The following is a 17,965-nucleotide window of genomic DNA, read 5'->3' as shown; positions in this document are numbered from 1 at the left end:
ACCATATCTCTCAATCCCTAACTCTCACACACATGTGTACAAACAGGACAAACACATACCCAACTCTGCAGATCCAGTATGGTTGGGAAAAATAAGGTAAATAGTGGAAACTCAGACAGCAAAAAAGAGTTGGTTTTTCACAGTTCCTTTGAGTTCCGGTAAATGAGACCTGATTCCTGACAGTCACAGGATAATGGTAAATGGTTAGAACATTTCAATTTCAGCTGAGGAGTAGTTAGGAGTCCTGGTATTTGGAACTCTTATTTTCTTTCAAAATATTTCCCTGAGAAAGATATAGAGAGTGCTAAGATCTAAGTGCTTTCTCTTCCTGATTGAAAGAAAGACAATACTGCTTGACCTTGCAAACTTCTCCAGCCCACAGCTTGCAACTGTGAACTGAAGAAAACAGCCAAGCACTGAATTCAGAGGCTGTTGCTACACAAAAGCATTGACCATGAAGGTTTTCCAGGTCTGTTTGCTCAACGATTATTCTTATTTCTCCCGAAAACCGTTGCAGTACACTGCTGTCCAAAGTCACTTGTTGTTTTTGTAAGCAGCAATTAGACCATAATCTCCTTTTGCATTGACATTCCATTTCCAAGCAATCACGCGATAAATGTTTTGCAACCCAGTAATGTCTAAACACATCTGTGTTCTAATTCTATTAATCCATAAATATTGGTTTTTCCAACAACGTCAAGAATGGTTGAAAGTGCTGGCTACTACAAAGGCTACACACCATGTCAACAGATAATAAAGTGTGAAGCTGGATGAACACAGCAGGCCAAGCAGTATCTCAGGAGCACAAAAGCTGACGTTTCAGGCCTAGACCCTTCATCAGACATTCTGGCAATAATACTGAAGACTTGTACTCCAGAACTTCTTGTGCCACTAGCCAAGTTGTTCTAGCAAAGCTATGACACTGGCTTGCACAGGTACGTCCTGCCCCAGAAAGCACGACAAATCCAATCAGGCCAGCTGCCATCCCGTCAGTCTACTCTCGATCTTTTAGCCAAAGTGGTAGAAGGTATCATTGACAGTTCTATCAAACAGCACTAACATAATCATAGCCTGCTCATTGATGCTCAATTTGGGTTCCACCAAGGCACTCAGCTCCTGACCTCATTACAGCCTTGATCCAAACACAGGCGTAAAAACTGAACTCAGGAGGTAAGGTGAGAGCGATTCGCTTGGAATCATGGCAGCAGTTGACTGAGTGTGGCATCAAAGAGCCCGAGCAAAATTGGGTCAGTGGGACTCTAGAGGAAAATGCTCTACTGCTAGAATTAATACCCATTGCAAAATAAGGTGTGTTTGTGGTTGTTGGATGTCAAGTTATTGGATTTCAGTCTATTGATAACCATGAAACAATTGTCAGGAGAACCCCATCTGGTTCACTAATGCCCTTTGGGAAAGGAAATCTGCTATTTCCAGGATATCATTGCAAGAGTCGCTCAGGATATTGTCTCTCAATAATAAGGCCAGAAATGTGCAGTCATCAGTGAACAATGTTCAGCACCACCTCAGATATTGAAGACATTTGTGTCGATATACAGAAAACCTCACCAAAGCCCAGGCTTGGGCTAGGAATATAGAAATGTAGGAACAGGGGTAGGCCTTTCAGCCTATTGAGGTTGCTCGACCATTCACTTCAATCATGACTGATCATCAGCCTCGAAACCACTTTCCCATGCTCTCCCTGTTTCCCTTAAAATCAATAGTATCCAGAAATCTGTTGATTTTCCATCTTGAAAGTAATCAGTGATTGAGCTTCCACAGCCCATTTGGGGTAGAGCATTTTAAAGGCTCACCACTCAGTGAAGAAATTTTTCCCTATCCCAGTCTTACTGGCCTACCTGAGAATATATCTCGTGGTCTACAGTCACCAGCAAAGGGAAATGTGCTACCTTTTTAATTATTGTTCGTTCCTGAGATGTGGACGTCATCAGCTGAGCCAGCATTTATTGTCCATTCCTAATCTCTGTTAAGACTCAACCACATTGCTGTAGATCTGGAGTCACATGTAGGCCAGACCAGGTAAGGATGGCAGATTTCCTTTCCTAAAGGGCATTCGTGAACCAGATGGGTTTTTCCTGACAATTGTTTCATGATCATCAATAGACTTGAAATTCAATAAATATGTGGAATTAAAATGCCACCATCTGTCACACTGTGCACAAGGGCTCTGATAAACAGCAGGTAACACATGCGCCACAGACTTTGCAGTCAATGTCTGTCTCCAACCAGAAAGAATCTAATCATTGCTCCTTCAATTCAATGGCATTAGAAATGCTGAAACCCCATTATCGACCAACTGGGGGCTGTCAATGATCAGACTCTGGACTGGGCCGGTCATATAAATACTGTGGCTGCAAGAGCAAGTGTACACTATTTACAACATGCACTGTTAGCAAGTTACCCAGGTTCCAGCACCTTCCAAACCCATGACTTATAAGATCTAGAAGGATAAGGGCAGCAGATGCATGAAAGACCATCACCTGCAAGTTCTTTTCCCAAGCCACATACTACCTTGGCTTGGAACCTATTGCTGTTTCTTCACTGTCATGGGGTCATAACTTGGGGTACTCCCTTCCTCTCTAAAAGCACTGTGGGTGCCTTTGCACATGGACTACAGCTGTTTAAGAAAGCAGCTCATTGTCATCTTCTGAATGGCCATTAAGGATTGGCATTAAATTGATTTGAGTCCCACCACGGCTGATCGCAAAATTTGAATAAAATTCTGGAATTAAATGAGTCTCATATCATGTACATTACTGTTGTTAATTTCATAAGAAATAGAAGCAGGAGTAGGCCATCTGACCTGTTAAACCTGCTCTGCCATTCAGTAAGATCATTGCTGAGCTTTTCGTGGACTTGGTTCCAATTAATCACCCACTCACCATAACCCTTAATTGCTTTACTGTTCAATTGTTAGTCAGTGATGCCCACATCCCGTGAATAAATATTTTTTTAAAAAGCACAAATCTGTCGCTGTCTAGACATTAGATTTCACATTGCTAGGGTCAAGCAGTTTTGGAAAACAGGAATAGAAATCTGTCATTTCGCAAAGGGTTCTCCTGATCAACAGTCAGAAATTAATACAGTGCCAGTGTTTGACATTTATGGTTTAAAATCCATTATCTAAATTGGTTTATGTTGCATTCTCCCAAAGTGAACTTTTGGAACATTGGTCTTAAAAGGACAGGCGAGATGAATGAATAAATAAATATCTCCATCAGTCTTCACTCGAAACATTGTGTAATGCCAAGTGGAGTCTAAGCGTACAGAACCGATGGCTCAGCAGTTAGCACTGCTGCATCACAGTGCCAGGGACCTGGGTTAAATCCCACCATCAAGCAACTGTCTGTGTGGAGTTTGCACATTCTTCATTTGTCTGTGTGGATTTCCTCCCACAGTCCAAAGATGTGCAGGCTACATGGATTGGCCATTCTGAATTGCCTGTAGTGTTCAGAGATGTGTAGATTAAGTGAGTTATGAGGGAATGGATCTGGGTGGGATGCCCTGAGGGGCGGCGTGGACTTATTGGGCTGAAAGGCCTGTTTCCACACTGTAGAGAATCTGAAATCTAAAACGTGATTCTGGGGGCTTGACTTCGGGTTGTCCACAGAGGCTGTCAGTTCTCCCCATCGTTTTTCCTAGAAGGGTGGAAACAATTAGAAATAGCGTTTCTAATGAAGCTTTGATGGGCTGAGCATGCTGCATGAGAAGAGATTACAGTTGTTGTAATGTCATTGGGCTTGTAATGCAAAATCCCAGGATATCCCACTGTAATGGATGGTGACATTTGAATTCAGTAAAAAATGTGTTGTAAAAACACTAGCCCAATACTGACCATGTAGCCTCTGCCAATTGCTGTAAAACACCCTCTGGATCATTGGTGCTGTTTAAGGAAGGAAATCAGCCATCTTTACCTGGTCCAGTCTGGCCTATATGTGACTCTGAACCCACAGTGATGTGGTTGACTCTTAACTGCCCTCAGGGTAATTACGGATGGGCAATTAATGCTAACCTAGCCAGTGACACCCATATTGTATGAACAAATATATTAAAAGAATCTGCCCTGCTTTTGTGCTGTAATAATTCAATGATTCCTATGATACTGCTGCATTCATGTCAGAGCAAACCACTGTTTTACCAAAGTCTAGGCCTGAAATGTCAGCTTTTGTGCTCCTGAGATGCTGCTGGGCCTGCTGTGTTCATCCAGCCTCACATTTTATTACACCAACTCCCACAGCTACCTAGAATACACCTCCTCCCACCCACCCTCCTGCAAAAACTCCATCCCCTATTCCCAATTCCTCCGCCTCCGCCGCATCGGCTCCCATGATGAGGCATTCCACTCCCGCACATCCCAGATGTCCAAGTTCTTCAAGGCCCGCAACTTTCCCCCCGCAGTGGTCGAGCACGCCCTTGACCGTGTCTTCCGCATTTCCCGCAACACATCCCTCACACCCCGCCCCCGCCACAACCGCCCAAAGAGGATCCCCCTCGTTCTCACACACCACCCCACCAACCTCTGGATACAACGCATCATCCTCTGACACTTCCGCCATCTACAATCAGACCACACCACCCAAGACATTTTTCCATCCCCACCCCTGTCTGCTTTCCGGAGAGACCACTCTCTCCGTGACTCCCTTGTTCACTCCACACTGCCCTCCAACCCCACCACACCCGGCACCTTCCCCTGCAACCGCAGGAAATGCTACACTTGCCCCCACACCTCCTCCCTCACCCCTATCCCAGGCCCCAAGATGACTTTCCACATTAAGCAGAGGTTCACCTGCACATCTGCCAATGTGGTATACTGCATCCACTGTACCCGGTGTGGCTCCCTCTACATTGGGGAAACCAAGCGGAGGCTTGGGGACCGCTTTGCAGAACACCTCCGCTCGGTTCGCAATAAACAACTGCACCTCCCAGTCGCAAACCATTTCCACTCCCCCTCCCATTCTTTAGATGACATGTCCATCATGGGCCTCCTGCAGTGCCACAATGATGCCACCCGAAGGTTGCAGGAACAGCAACTCGTATTGCGCTTGGGAACCCTGCAGCCCAATGGTATCAATATGGACTTCACCAGCTTCAAAATCTCCCCTCCCCCCCACTGCATCCCAAAACCAGCCCAGTTCGCCCCCTCCCACCACTGCACCACACAACCAGCCCCGCTCTTCCCCTCCACCCACTGCATCCCAAAACCAGTCCAACCTGTCTCTGCCTCCCTAACCTGTTCTTCCTCTCACCCATCCCTTCCTCCCACCCCAAGCCGCACCTCCATCTCCTACCTACTAACCTCATCCCACCTCCTTGACCTGTCCGTCTTCCCTGGACTGACCTATCCCCTCTCTACCTCCCCACCTATACTCTCCTCTCCACCTATCTTCTTTTCTCTCCATCTTCGGTCCGCCTCCCCCTCTCTCTCTATTTATTCCAGAACCCTCACCCCATCCCCCTCTCTGATGAAGGGTCTAGGCCCGAAACATCAGCTTTTGTGCTCCTGAGATGCTGCTGGGCCTGCTGTGTTCAGCCAGCCTCTCATTTTATTATCTCACATTTTATTATCCTGTTTTAACAAACCTTTCTATTCCCAACAGTGTCACACACTGGGGGCTTAGGGTACTGCAGGACACTGGCACCAATGCTGCTGTGTACTGTTTGCTCATATTACTCCTGTGTAGTCTAAAATCTTTTTTTTTCGGCTTTGAAGAGAAATATGAAATGTTACTCTTTGTTATTGAAAATGATAGATAAGTGGCATAACAGGAGCTGTGCATAGGGCATGTTCTATTGTATAAAGCTGAGAAATTGCTCTGTCCAGTGTGTAAAGTACAGTGTGATTTGTACCGCTGAGTCCTGAAGATCGGAAGCTCAGAGGATTCTTCATGCTTTACGCTGTGGTCACTGATTTCAGTTAAATCTTGTGTTAGGAAACTATTGCCATGTTTTGTCAGCGGCACTTTGTCCTGAGCAGAAAAACGGAACAATTGGGCAGGCATCTCAATCCTGGCTGTTCGTGGAATCCCTACAGCATGGCCTACTGAATCCACACCAACCCTGCAAAGAGCATCCCACCTGGATCCACCCCTCTAGCCTGCATTTCCCATTGCCAATCCACCTAGCCTGCACATTTTTGAACTGTGGGAGGAAACCGGAGCACACGGAGGAAACCCACACAGCCATGGAGACGATGTGCAAACTCCACACAGACAGTGTCCTGAGGGTGGGATTGAACCTGGGTCCCTGAGCCACTGTACTGCCCTGTTTTGTCCAGTATTTACTGATATAAGATGGGGGCCTGTGTTGAGGATAGGAGGATTACATTGAGTCAAATAGCCTCCTGATGCTGACTGTGTCAAAGAGGCTGTCAGAGCTGTTATGTTGCAGAAGGAGGCCCTTTGGCCCATTGCATTCACACTGGCTCTCTGAGAACCTTGACTTCATGCCAATCTCCAGCTTTTACTTCCTTAATCCTGAACACTGCTGCCATTTAAGTAATTGCCTAATGGCCTTTTGATTGTCGGGGGCCACTGGTGACTGAATTTCCTGCATAAATTTGAAGGAGAGGCAAGACACTTGTGAGCTGTGGGAGTGGGACACATTTTTGTGGGGTTTCAGTATGAAAATCACACCATTACTGTAACTCTGTGAAGAGGTGAATATGATGTGGCAAAGCTATATCTTCAGTTACATGTTGCCTTGTGGAAACCCTACATATAGTTGACCTCACAGTCATAGGGACATTAGGAATATGCGGAGGCCATTCAGCCCCTCTAACCTGCTGTGCTGTTCAAAACCAGGTCTGACCTGCACCTCAACACCATTTTGCTTCACATGCTCTACATTCCCTTGATGCAGCGAATAGTTGAGATCTGAAATGGGGTGTTTGACAGGAAGCAGGTTCAGTTGTGACTTCCTTTTAAAAACTAAATTGGATCGTTGTCTGGAAGGGAATATCAATGGCGTGATCATGGAGTGTTTAATAGCTTTTGTTTGCATTTTGATTACCCTTCTGGATACCCGTACTAGTTGTTCCTGGCAATTTTGACAAGCAGCGAGCCAAAGGCAATGCTTTCAGACTAGAAACGTTGTTTATTTTTCGCTGTACAGACACTGCCAGAGCAGTAGGATATTTCCAGCATTTTCTGCTTTTATATTCAAGCTTGAGATCAGGAGGATTTTCTTTTTCCCCTGAGGGTTATTTGTTTCTGGAATTCCTCTTCCACACTGAGCGGTTGAAGCTGCGTCGCTGAATATATTCACAGCTAAGTTAGACAGATTTTTTGACTGACAAGGGGTTCAGAAATTATAGAATGGGAAGGTGGAGTTAAGGCTGCAATCAGTTCACCCACCATCTCATTTCACCACAGAGTAAGCTGTCAATGAGCTAAGTGGCCTACCAGTATCATGAGAGGCTATGGGAAAAGTGTGGACAAAGAATGAGTGGCAAGAGGCGAGTTACTCGTACAAAGCCAGCACAGGCAGGATGGGTCAAATGGCCTGCTTCTGTGCAATTCAGCATTCCAGGATTCCATTCCGTCATAACCTTACTCTACAAAAATCCATTGCTTGTAGCCTTTAAAGATCCAAATGACCGGCAGTCAAAGCCTTCTGGGTGAAAATGTTTCAGTGCTGCTACCCTCTGTGCTTCCTCTTTGTGCTCAATAATTCTGCTACAGCTTTAAGATTCTGCCGCTTGCTTTTGAATTCCTGACTAGAGGAAATCATTTCTCAAGATTACCATATCAAACCAATGTAGCGTGTTCAATACATCAACCTTCCTATTCTGAATGGAACACTGGCCAGTATTCGATTTGCTTAGTTTATCTGCAGCGAGTTTTAAATTGAGAAATCCAGGTAAAAGGCCGAGACCCACAGTCTAAGACAGCAGTTTACATTTATGTAAAGGTATACTGTTGCTATGTCAGATTCCCTAAAAAAGTGGAGAAGCTGGTCAACAAAGATGAAATGAAGGCTTTGTCAACGAGGCAAGATTTTTTTCAAGTTTTATTTAAGGCAGAATGACAGATGGCAAAGCCCACTGGCTGTAAGGGAATTTCACATATCTAGACCACGTTCATCTGGAGCATTCTAACAGAGAGATGAGCAACTTGTGGAAATGAAGTAATGAGTTGATGCTGTTGCATTGTTGGACAAAAGACATTATTGGGGCCTAAAAGCCAGTTGGTGAAGGATAGAACGGGACCCAATCTTTACACACTTCTCAAGGATTGTTTGCAAACATGCACCTTTTAAACCAACAACCACAGCTTTAGTCTGTGCCTATATGCAGGAGCCCAAACGAACCCCTAGTTAATGCTCAGCAACTTTATACAATTCAATGTAATTGATATATAATTATGATTCAGGACTTTTAAAGCCCTGGGACGAAATGATGTAACAGATGGGATGGTCTTATAATTGATTTAATTGCAGTGAAAATGCAGTTGCGGGGGTGGTGAGGTTGTGAGGTGCAGACCTAACAGGACGGCATCTCTACCATGGGAAGTGTAATGGAGGAAAAGATCAGGTTACCATAGAAGTATTGCTGAAATAAACACAAACTAAGGGGTGACAAATGGTTGCATGATAGAGGCTGGGACAGAATTTTTTAAAAGACAGCCAGCTGTTTCCAGCCCTGTGATGGAGCAGGCTTAAGGGGTTGAATGGCCATGTCCTGTTCCAGTGACCTGGTTTTTGAGGACCCATCCCAGGCCAAGGAGCAGCTTTGCAGTTTTGGACAGATTGGCTTTTCAGAGAGTTTTTGGAGGTAAAGGATTGCTTGCTGTAAAACTCCTGTAACTGGAGGTCTTTGTTTCTCTTCCACAGTTACCATGGCTGAGCCACGATTCAACAATCCGTATTTCTGGCCTCCACCCCCCACGATGTCAAGCCAGGTACAAGTGAATAGATATTGCATTAAGAGAGTGTAACAGCATCAGATATTAAAGAGCAGCTTTGTGCTCACTGTAGTCTTATATCTGGGAGAGAAACATGACAGGGAAAGTATTCCAACATCTCCCGTGTAAATGCTGCTGGTATTTTGTGTCCAGGCTTTCTCTCATTATTTCTGAAATAAAAATATTGTAATGAATCAGAGGGAAGAGAGGCTGGAGAGGAACTGGTCCTGTGAATCTTGGCAGGGTTACATAAGGAATTGGAGCAGAAGCAGGCCATCTGGCCCCTTGAGCCTGCTCATGGCTGAGCTTTTTTGTGGACTCAACTCCACTTATCCACCTGTTCAACATCACCCTCAATTCCTTTCCTGTTCCAAAATCTATCTACCTTTGCCTTGAAAAACGTTCAATGAGGTAGCATCAACTGCTTAAATGGGTAGGAAATTCCACAGATTCACAACCCTTTGGGTGAAGAGGTTCCTCCTCAGCTCAGTCCTGATACTGGATGGACAGTGGCTATCCTACATGTAGGAGCTGAATGCAAATCTAGCCCAGGCTAATAGGATCAAAGTCTCTTCTGTGTGGGCTGTAATGGTTTTCTGTCATGTGGGCAATCTCACACCCATTACCCTACTGGAGCCAAAGTGTGCTAATTGCTCTCAGAGACACCTCAAGTACATCTGGTGAAAAGTCACAAATGACAAAGTTTCTGAGAGTGGGATGAATGTTACTTTGTTTGGAGCAAAGGGAACACTACCCTGCTTCTGCCTGGTCTCAAACTCTGTCACTGACTTCCTGAGATTGAAAACAACTCATTCCCCAGCGCTGCTACCTCCCATTGATGAGCATAGAACTCAAACATTGCTCTCCATTCTTGTGGGTTATAATTTGTTGCTTTACCAATGACTTCGTCTAACGTTGCATTGGGAGGTTCATTCTTTGACTATCTCTGTCCACATTGGGAACGCCACAGAATGCATCATCTGACCAATATGGAGCAGCCAGCAAGTGCCAGCACGTTCTGCCGAAGCATGTGGGTCACTCAAAGAGTGAGAAGGAAGGGGTGTTTCTGATCACACCAGTCCTTTCCCCACTTTAACCAGCTATTGGTCAGCTTCATTGGTGGAAGGCATGAAGTGGCCACTATCATTTTGTGGGGGGCCGCTAAGGATGTAGGAAGCAGAGATTTCACCATCACCCCCCTCCCACCCCCACTGCCCACAAGAGGCACAACAAAACACAGAGGTAACTGGTTTAATGTTATCAAAACAACTTGTTAAACTTCTTGTACTGTCACCTTCCAGTTGTGGAATGTGATTGCAAACCCAGTTGTGAAAGAGCTTTGCTACCAAGCTACTAACTCAACAGCACGGTGGTAACTTTGCTGTTACAATTGAAGCAAGGAAAGAAACAAGTATCTTGCATTTGTGTAGTACCTCTGGCCATCCTAACACTCTTCGCTCCGAATCAAACAGGATGGACAAAGCAGCCTTCCTGCTGTGGCATGTTTAGTAAAGGCACCAGTCGTATGGCACTGAGTTATAGGTTTCTCTTGGTTCTGTTTTACTGATTCCTGGTTGAGGTCCTGCAGCAGGCTGCAGTGACTGTGGGTTGAGGTCGGGGAACCCTGAAGAACGGAGGTCACCTTGCAAAGTGGCCTGCTGTCCAGTAGCCTCTGTTATAAAGTGCACGTGGGGTTAGGGTTAGGGTGGGAATCAGGTGTGAGAACCAAACAGTCCTCCAACACCATCCCCTCCCTCCCCATCTCAAGAGATACAAATGAAAGGTGCCTGACTAAGGACCTGTATCCTGGGATGACACAGAACCTTCTGGACTAGTAATCCACAGTAACGGACTAAAACTTCAAAGGCACAAGTTTAAATTCCACCTTGGAATTGGAATTTAATGGATAACTAAATCTGGGGACAAAATACTAGCCTCACTAATAAGAGTCACGATTGTCCTTCAGGGAAGAAAATTGGCCATCCTATCCCATCCTGGCCCACATGTGACAGCAATGTGGTTAACTGGCCAATGAGGGCAATTAGAGACGGACAAGTGCATTGACTGTTCAATCCTAATAACAAATATATAAAGAAAATGGGCTAAAACAAGTCTGGTATCAGTCCCAAGGCCAGGACAATGTACTGGGCATTGTGTGCCTGCACAGGTTTACGGTCCCAGTGAGCCAGTTTATTTGTTGATATGACGCTGTCTTATTTCTTTGGTGTCCTGTCACCCTCCTCTCTAGCTCGATAACCTGATGCTGATCAACAAGATCAAGGAGCAGCTAATGGCGGAGAAGATCCGCCCGCCGCACATGCCCCCCTCATCCGTGCAATCCCAGCAGCCCTTGCTGTTGCCATCAACCTCGCAGAGCGGCCAATCGCCCCTGTCGATCCTGAAGCCACAGCAGCTGTCGGACGTCCACACGCAGCCCTCTCAGCCAGATGTGGCTCTCCATGCCAGACCTGCTACCAGTTCTGTAACAGGTATTTTGAACTGTAAGGACATATTTTTTCTCGCATGCTAATCGACAAGTGTTGAATGTTAATTTGTATCTGACCTGTTCCCTCTGGAGGCGAAGAGAGCCTTGAGCCCATGCAAGTTTCAGTCAGGTCACTTGTAGGTGTGTGCCCAGTGGGTGGTCAGCCATTTTGTTACTGGAAGAGGAACTGCTGTTACTGCCGGGCCATTTTCACTCTGTAACTTGGTATCTTGACATTACAGTTCTCTCTATACTGGGGGAGGGACAAAAGAATGGAACATGTCAGGTTCAGGTTAGCATTTCTCAGCTTCGTGAGTAGAAAAGGAAGCACCATGGCAAGCGAAGTGAGAAACGTGACTGGAAGGAGGCTGCAGTAGGCTTCAGGCCTCATTACAATTACCACCCAGATGAGGAATGCAAAGAGAAATAGCTGAAATCACTGAACAAGGCAGCCAACCTTTGTGGAAGCAGGAGAGATAGAGAAAAGCAGATGAGTTAATGTTTCAGGCTCTATATGTGAAATGTCTTGTTTGCCTTCCCTTTCTTAACAGACACAGAGTTGTGTTAAATGTTGTTTTGTACCGCTGAGATGTATCTTACAAACTTTGCTTTCCACAAGGCTCTGCACTTGTAAACGATTGTTCTGTACGTATGAGCACTGCCTGTGTGTGTCAAAAGATTTAATCTGTTACCTGTTCTTAATATTCCGTCCAGATTACACAACAGCTATGGGAAAGAGATCAGGAATGTGAACCCTGGTGGAATTTTACTTCTTACTAGCTGAAGGGTGTGGAGAAACTAAGAGCTTTGCAACCTGGTGAAGCATTTTTTAAATGTTGCTACTTTGGTAATGTAGGGAACTCAGAATCCTCAAGCGCAGCGACGACCATTATATTAAATGGCCAGATAATCAGGTTTAGTCAATCTTCAGTGAGCAATTGGTATTGACCAAGAAAAGCTCATTTGCTGTTCTTTGAAGTAAAGCCATAGAATATTTTAAGTTTATTTGAGAGGGTAAATGGTGGGCATTTATTGAAATATCTCAGTGGGGAGATTTTGACATAGTGGTAAATGTCACCCATCCAGAGGCCTAAGCTAATGGTCTGGCGAGACAGTTCAAGCTGTTGAAATTTAAATTCAGTGAATTAAAATCTGGATTATCAAGTTAGCCTCAGTAATGGTGACTGTGGAACTAACTCACATGAGTGGTGCAGAAAGAGGCCATTCAGCCTATTGTGCCAGCACTGCCTCGTAACATGGTTCTTCATTGCTGTAAAAAGCTATCAGATACACAAAGGTCTGCTGTTCCTTACCTTTTCCGGCCGACATGTGACTCCAGACCCACTGCGCTGTCCTCTGCAATGGCCCAGTGAGCTGTTTTGTTCAAGGGCAGCTCAGGATGGGCAGCAACTGCTGGGTTTGCTGTTGTACGGAGACTCCACGAAAAGGAATTCAATAGTTCAGAGTGGCACAGTGGTTAGAACTGTTGCCTCGCAGTGTCAGCCTTGGGTGACTATCGCTGTGGAGTTTGCACATTCTCCCTTTGTCAGCATGGGTTTCCTCTGGGTGCTCTGAGTTCCTCCACAGTCTAAAGATGTGCAGGTTAGGTGGATTGGCCATGATAAATTGCACTCAGTGTCCAGGGATGTGCAGACCAGGTTGGTTAGCCATGGGAAATATGGAGTTGCAGAGATCGGGTAGGGGAGTGGGTCTGGATGGGATGCTCTTTGGAGGGTCAGTAGGCTGTATAGCCGCTTTCAGAACTGTGGGGATTCTGAGATTCTGTGAATTTAGAAGGTGGAACTCCCGCAATACTGCTCTCGTCAGCCTACCCTGAAGAGTAAAACTTGGCTCAAGAGGTGAGAGTACGACATGCTAACACCGAAATTAATTGTAGCCCCTATTATACTTACAATCTGCTGCAGAGGAGTCATAGAGATATAGAGCACAGAAACAGACCCATCAGCCCAACCTGTTCATGCCGATCAGATATCCTGAATTAATCTAGTCCCATTTGCCAGTATTTGGCTCATATCCTTCTAAACCCTTCCTATTCATATACTCATCCAGATGCCTTTGAAATGTTGTAATTGTACTCTTCTTTCACCGCTTCTTCTGGCAGCTCATTCCATACACGCTCCACTTTCTGTGTGAAAAAGTTGCCCCTTAGGACCTTTTTAACTCTTTCCCCTTTCACCTTCAACCTATGCTGCTCTAGTTTTCGACTCCCCCACACTGGGGAAAACACCTTGTCAATTTACCCTATCCATGCACCTCATGATTTTATAAACTGCTATAAGGTCACCCCTCAGCCTCCAAGTCTCCAGGGAAAATAGCCCCAGCCTATTCAGCCTGTCCCTATAGCTCAAACCCTCCAATCCTGGCAACATCCTTGTAAATCTTTTCTGAACCCTTTCAAGTTTAACTACCTCTTTCCTATACCAGGGAGACCAGAATTGAATGCAGTATTCCAAAAATGGCCTAACCAATGTCCTGTACAGCCGCAACATGACATCCCAACTTCTGTATTCAGTGCAGATTAAACCTTACTGAGTGACTGAGCTCTCCCATTGGCAACAAATACAATGAAGGAGCCACCGCTCACATTCTGTGAACTAGATCTCCCATATCTGCCATGTTTGGCTGGAGACTGGGTGGGTAAAATCACATCCTGCCCTCCCACATGAGAACGATGGCTTGGCTAGACTATAAGAGGTGGATCTGAGTCCACATTCAGTAATGAGAACCTGGATTGAAACTCCTAGAATATTTTGAGCAGCTTTGGCCTCCTTTTGTACAGATGGATATAACAGAGATGGTCCAGCAATTGTTCATGGGATTGTTGCTGGCATGAGAGGATTGTCACACGATGACAGGGCTGAGTATACAAGGCTTATATTCTCTGGAGGTTTGAAGAATGAGAGATGATCTCATTGAAACATGTGCGATTCTGAAGGGGTTTGATAGGTTAGAGTGAGTTTCTGCTGGTCAGGGATTCTCAAATTCGAGGAGTGTTTGGGAAGTTGGAGTTGATGCCAAAGATCAGCCAGGATTGTATTGAAAGGTGGAGAGAGCTCAGTGAGTTTTCCGGCCTTCTGCTGCCATAATGCTTATGCGCCTTTGTAGATGTGGGCCTTGCAGTTTTAATAAAGGACTTTGCTCATTGCTATGAATGCTGGGAAAACTGTACCTCCATTGCTGCGACTTGTTTCCCTGACATCTCGTGCAGACTGAAACCTCACAACTTGTGAGCTGTAAGCAGAGAAAGTGAAAGCTTCTGTTTGTGACTGACAATCTCATCCCTGTGATCTGGTCGATGCTGGGCTATAGACCAGAGTACACAGGTCTGGTAATCACTGAAAGTGTGGACAAGTCAGTTATCACTGTCAAGTGATGCCGGAGCCAAAAGGCTGTCAGTTGACTGAGGGGTGATGCTGGTTGATGGGGACTAGAGGAAGTACAATCAGGGTGGCATGGTAGCTCATTGCTGCTTCACAGCGCCAGGAACTCGGAACGACTGTCTGTGTGGAGTTTTCACATTCTCCCCGCGTCTACCGGGGTTTCTTCTGGGTGCTTTGGTTTCTGCCCACAGTCCGAAGATGTGCAGGTTAGGGTGGATTGACCATGGGACATCCAAGGTTACAGGGATAGGATAGGGGAGTAGGACTGGGTGGCAAGGTCTTCAGAGGGTCAGTGTGGACTTGATGGGCTGAATTGCCTGCTTCTACACTGTACGGATTCTACGATTCTAAATATAATTTTGTTCTGTATCTGCAGTAGATTGTTCTGTACACCAGGTGGCTCTGTTTGTTAGCGGATAAGGCAAAAGTGATGCTAATACTCAGCAAGTAATGAGAACAGAACAGTTCATATTTCAAGCTTGAGGACCCTCCATCAGAATTGTTCAGCTTCTAGCCACCTCTGACACCACACAGGGTACAAGGCTCCCAAACATTCGGTGTTTGAATTGGATGCGCTTCAGACTGTAACCAGTCACAGCTCTCGGTGCGCTGAATTTGATCAGCTCTGCTGCGGCGGTAGGAAAGTAGTTCCACAATATACCCTGCCATCCAAGGCTCAAGAGAGGGTTCGTGAGCCCTTTGGGAAATCGCCTGTGTATGTAGACGCTCGATCCGATCAGCTATTCCTGCAGCTGTTCAACAGACTCATGATGTGATTAGCAGTCAATGCAGTGAGGGTTTCCGTGGAAGAGTACCTCACCATAACGACATGAGGCCAGATTTGGAGCTGCTTTTCAGTTCAACACAATCCTTATCGAAAGCTACATGATCTTCCAGGAGAGGCAGACCAGCAGATTAAAGGAAAAACATGTTGTTTTTTGGACTGGAGGCCTATGACCAGCGGTTTTCCACTTAAATTGGTGCTGGATCCACTTTTGTTTGTCATTTATCCAAATGGTTTAGATGGGAATAGAGAAAGCATAATTAGTAAGTTTGGATGACACCAAAATTGGTGGTGTAGTGAAGAAGGTTATCTAAGATTACTAAGAGATCTTGATCAATTGTGTCAATGGGCTGAGTGGCAGATGGAGTTTAATTTGGATAAATTCAAGGTACTGCATTTTGAGAAAACTTGCAAGACAATTAAATGTAGGGCCTTGAATAGTGCTGTAGAGCAGTGAGACCTATGGGTTGAGGTGGATAATTCTTTGACGTTTGTGTCACATAGAGACAGGGTAGTTTAGAAGGCATTTAGCATACTCGCCTTCATGGCTCAGCCCTTTTGAGTATGGGAATTGAGATGTTATGTTAAGGTTGCACAGGACGGTATTGAGGCCTCTTCTGGAGTATTGTGTCCAAGTCTGGTCACCTAGTTATAGGAAGGATTTTTTTAAGGTGGAGAGGGTTCGGAAGTGATTGACCGGAATATTTCTGGGAAAGGAGGGTTTGAGTTATGGGGAGAGGCTGGACAGGCTGAGACATTTTTTTTTACCAGAATGTAAAAGGTTGAGGGGTGACCTTTACAAAGGCGCATAAAATCATGAGGGGTATAGATAAGGTGAATGGCAGGTGTATTTTCCCTGGGGTTGGGGATTTCAAGACTAGGGGACACATTTTTAAGATGAGAGGAGAAAGGCTTAACAAAGCCATGAGGGGATTTTTTTTATTACACAGAGTAGTTTATGTGTTGAATGAACTTGCAAACGAAGTGGTGGAAGCGGGTACGGTTACAATGTCTGAGAGATATTTGGGTAAGTGCATGAATAGGAAATGTTTGGAGGGTAATGGGTCAAGCGCAGACAAGTGGAGCTAGCTTAGTTTGGGATAAAAGTCAGCAAGGACTGGTTAGGTCGACAGGTCTGTTTCCATATTGTGCGACTCTGTAATGAAGCAATGGGAGGTAGGGCAATGTGGTGGGAGGAAATGTACAGAAGCCACCCACACTCAGGTTATCACTCAGACCCTGATTAATGTTATGCAGCACTGTCCTCATATGCGCAGTAATCTCTGCTCCAACCGGGAGCAGGCACGGGTCTTGCTCAAAGATGAGCAGCCTGTTCCAGAAATTTATTACTCTGTCTGACAAGATAGATCTGACCTTGTGCAACTTAACCTTGGAACCACTGCGTCAATCAACACTCTCTTCTGTGAGAAATTTCACCACTTAAGTCAATATTACAGCGAAATGCAGAGTCCCAGCTCATTTATTGACGAGAGTCATTTAAATTCAGGGATGACTTTTGTACTTCCTCTCTTAGCATTTTTCCCAAAGCCTCACTTTCATGGGACTGCAATGTCATGTAGAAATAGGGAAAATGAAAACCTCCACATTTTCTCTGTGGTACCCAGTCTGAGGGCTCATGTGGTGCATTAGGTCCACTCTCAGACACTGAATAAGAGCCTCTGGGCTCGGGTGAGTATATTTATAATGTGGATTGAGCATCAATCCATAAAGCCTATAAGATCAGGGGAGATTCCTGGGCAGTCACGTGATAGGAGAATGCTGAAGCCTCTACTGTCACTAGCTCCAAACTACAACGTGCATGGAAGAGCACATGTTGTCAGGTCATCTCGGACTCCCTTAGTGTACAGTAAAGAAACGCTCATGTTTGGTTGTGATGGGAGAATTTCTGCAGGGAAGCCCCAGTCATTGCTGTAGTACCTGATGTTTGCCACAGAGTGGTGCTCTACCACAAACCCCTGCATTAGCAAGGGGCCATGTAAGTCACAGAAGTGTCATGGTGCAAAATGAGGCCATTCAGCCCTCCAACCACTTGCCTGCCTTTTCCCCCATACCCTTTCCCTTTGTTTCTATTCAAATATTCATCCTCTTGAATGCTTCAATTGACTCTGCCTTCACCACTCTTCCAGGCCCAAAGCACACATTGTGTGAAACAGATCTTGTCGCTGCATTGCAATTGTCACTTTTGTAAATTTCTTTACCACATTTGAATAAAACAGAACAGTTGCAAAAGACCATGTTCAGTTGATGAGAACAGTTAACATATAAACTAATGGAGTTCCTGTATGTCTCCCAATTGCTTACCTTTACTGATTATGAAGGTAAAAGTCCCCTCTGACAGCTGGGCTCAGTAATTTTC

General features: G+C 45.2%; 1 protein-coding gene across 2 annotated transcripts in view; it reads left to right on the top strand.

Annotated features, from left to right (window-relative positions):
- The window catches only part of LOC125466664 (zinc finger protein 362-like), a 67,614-nt gene that overhangs the window by 34,505 nt on the left and 15,144 nt on the right, over positions 1–17,965 (top strand). The window contains exons 2-3 of one of the 2 annotated variants that reach the window (XM_048561490.2): positions 8,848–8,915; positions 11,167–11,407. In XM_048561490.2, the coding sequence (XP_048417447.1) occupies positions 8,853–8,915; positions 11,167–11,407 (304 nt within the window). In that variant the 5' untranslated portion in view covers positions 8,848–8,852. Of the gene's footprint in view, positions 1–8,847; positions 8,916–11,166; positions 11,420–17,965 lie in introns of both variants that reach the window. The other variant, XM_048561489.2, reaches the window with a different exon arrangement.

Source organism: Stegostoma tigrinum, chromosome 28 (assembly GCF_030684315.1).
Source record: "Stegostoma tigrinum isolate sSteTig4 chromosome 28, sSteTig4.hap1, whole genome shotgun sequence".
Classification (NCBI taxonomy): Eukaryota; Metazoa; Chordata; class Chondrichthyes; order Orectolobiformes; family Stegostomatidae; genus Stegostoma; species Stegostoma tigrinum.
The sequence above is the reverse complement of the archived record's forward strand: the minus strand, read 5'-3'. Positions and strand labels throughout refer to the sequence as shown.